Source organism: Pteropus vampyrus, unplaced genomic scaffold, assembly GCF_000151845.1.
Source record: "Pteropus vampyrus isolate Shadow unplaced genomic scaffold, Pvam_2.0 Scaffold164, whole genome shotgun sequence".
Taxonomy (NCBI): domain Eukaryota; kingdom Metazoa; phylum Chordata; class Mammalia; order Chiroptera; family Pteropodidae; genus Pteropus; species Pteropus vampyrus.
Window position 1 is genome coordinate 1725107 of NW_011888945.1, and position 2669 is coordinate 1727775.

The 2669-nt window shown below is 45.3% G+C and overlaps 1 protein-coding gene across 1 annotated transcript in view; it reads right to left on the reverse strand.

The window, feature by feature from the left end:
• AK7 (adenylate kinase 7) overlaps positions 1 to 2669 on the reverse strand; it is a 55331-nt gene that overhangs the window by 18128 nt on the left and 34534 nt on the right. The window contains exon 14 of the mRNA XM_023536624.1: positions 1842 to 1971. Within this exon, the coding sequence (XP_023392392.1) occupies positions 1842 to 1971 (130 nt within the window). The remainder of the gene's footprint in view (positions 1 to 1841; positions 1972 to 2669) is intronic.

Genomic DNA, 2669 nt, shown 5'->3' on the forward strand with positions numbered 1-2669 from the left:
GCCCCCTCCTCCCCCAAGAGGAGGTTGGCGTGGCCTGGGGGAAGGAGGGGAGGAGATGGAGGGGTAGCCTGGGCTTCAGAGCCGGTCAGGAGGGATTAGCGTCCTTGAAGATGAGTAGCTGGGAGGAGGACGCTTCCAGGGACAAAAGGATGGAGGGCCAGAGGGCCAGAGGTTGGAAGGGCAGTTGAGAGCAGGGCCTCAGGGGAATGCGGTGGGAGGTCCTCAGTGGTGACCTGTGTCCAGGGCCAGTTTATACCTCTGTCCTTCCCTAACCCTCTCTAGCCTCAGACCAGCCTCTGAAGGTCAGAAACAGCCATCAGCAAGATGGGAGGAGCAAGGAGAGAAAGGAAACCAAAGCTGCTTGATGCGGGGGATAAACTCTGTGTCAGATAAGAGTCCAAACTGCTGGTTTCCCGTTGGACTGGTCTCTAGACGATCCTAGTAGAACCAGTTTGATGGAGGATCTCAACTGTCTAAGTATAAAAACGAAATGTTTTTGTTTTTCTAGTAACTGCTGACTGTTTTCCTGCTGGGTAGCAAGCTCTCACTGAAACATCTCAGTTCAAGTCCTAATTGGTGATTATTTGATCGGAATGGACTTCTTAGAGCATGAATAAACAATGAGGCTACTTGCTGATTATCTAAGAGTTACAAAGGGACAGGCCTGAAATTCCATCCCAGGGTGGGGAAGGAATGATTCCAGAGTTTGAGCTTAAAATGACACTTTACTCTAATGAGTCTCTTCAACAAACTAGTTAAAATTACCAAGTGAGTGTAGACTGAAAAAAAGGTCCCATGGAAGCAACCTCGCGGGGCGATCTGATCAGAGATTCCTAACTGGGCAGGTGGTGTGCGGTCACGCCCCAGGCCTGGAACTTCTGCAGTGAAAGGTTTTCAGCGGGCCTGTCCACTGTTCTTGGGCACCTAGGTTAACACACCTTTGAAATACCAGAAGTGACACCCCCGGAAGGGGCCGTGACCTTCAAGAGAGCACATGATCTTGCAAACCATCCGGTACTCTAATCCCCGCTTTGCTCCTTCCCACCGCCACGTCATCTGTCATCTTCCTTATGTCCCCTGCTTAATCTCACATGGATAAAAGAAGCTGGGAAATTGTTATTCTCCCGGGCTGAGATCTCGATCCCTGGCATTTGGTTCAAATAAACGCATAAAAATTCTCTGCAGGTTTGGATGTTTCTTACATTAACATGAGTAGGAATTCTTTCCCCCTTATTAGTATGTCTTCCTGCATGAATTATGGGTCCATGTTAGTCATTCATTTTTTTCTACTAAGGATTTAATGATTTTCTTACTAGTTTGAGCATTTCCTATTTTAAGAATATTAACTCTGTCATATTGGTGGCAAATATTTTTCCTGGTTTGTCCATTGCCTTTTAATTAATGATTTTTGATGTTTATAAAATATATATGACTACACATTTGATCTTTTTTTTTAACTTAGTTCTTTCTCATCTTATGATCAATCACCAAAACATTAACGGTGACTTTTTTTTTCCCCCTGGGGGGTGAGATTATAAATGAAATTTCTTTGTGGTTGTTATAATTTCTGTACTTAATAGCAAACAAGTAGTCTTTTTTAAAAAAAAATTATTTTTCAGTTAGAGTTGACCTTCAATATTAGTTTCAGGTGTAGAGCATAGTAATTAGGCATTATAAGTAGTCTTTCAAAACGAGGGGAAAAAAACCCAAAAGACTCATAGACCAAATTAGAAAAATAACATAAAAAATAAAAATGCTGTGCTGTTTACCTGGAGATAAAAAAACAAAAGCAAACAAACGCTGTTAACAAGACCAGCACAGCCTGGAGCTGCGAGCATCACCTGCGTTCTGCTCCATGCTCTCCTTGATGCCGTCCAAGAGCTCTTGGGCATCTTCCACGTTTTCCTCTTCCTCTTCCTCTTCACCTTCTTCTTCTCCTTCTCCTCCGTACTTTGGTGCCACAATCGCCTCCTGCACGCCACAGGGATATTGCAATTGGATGATGCCCTGAGCTGATTTGCTACTCAGTAATCACCTGGCAAGTGATCCTGCAAAAAGCTGGTACCCAAGCGGGGAAATGGAAATGCACTTGACTTCAGGATAGGCATTGGGTAAAGGTGTCAGGCTGCGTGAGTCCGTAAAGATGGATGATGGCCTCGTGGGTCCCCCTACACTACGTTAGGAGAATAATCCATTTCTATGCTAAGGACAGAATTGCTTAAGAATCGACATTTTCCTAGGTATCAGATTGTATCTCACTTGAAGAAAACACGTTTTGTAGAAATCGAGACTTGAAAGCAGTTGATTGGGGGTAGGGAGGTGTTAAAAAAAAAAAAAAGAAAAAGAAACAACAGAGCCAAGGCAGAGTTGCTGGCCCCAGGACAGCAAAGCCAGACTCAACCTCGGTTTCAGCCCCTGCCGGGAACGTGGTCCCTCACCAATCACTCTGGCATTTCCTGATCAACGCTGTGGAGGTAATCTGCCCACAAGCTGCCAGCAGCCCCGTCCCCGAGGAGAGGTGCCCTGGCCTGAAACAATGCTTTCTTTTCCTTTGCTAATACCTGTCACACCCCACCCAGTTTCTGCCCAAAAGAACCTTCCACTTTGTACAACTTCTCAGAGCAACCCTCCACTTGCTAGGCGGGGTGCTACGGATTCGGGAATCACTC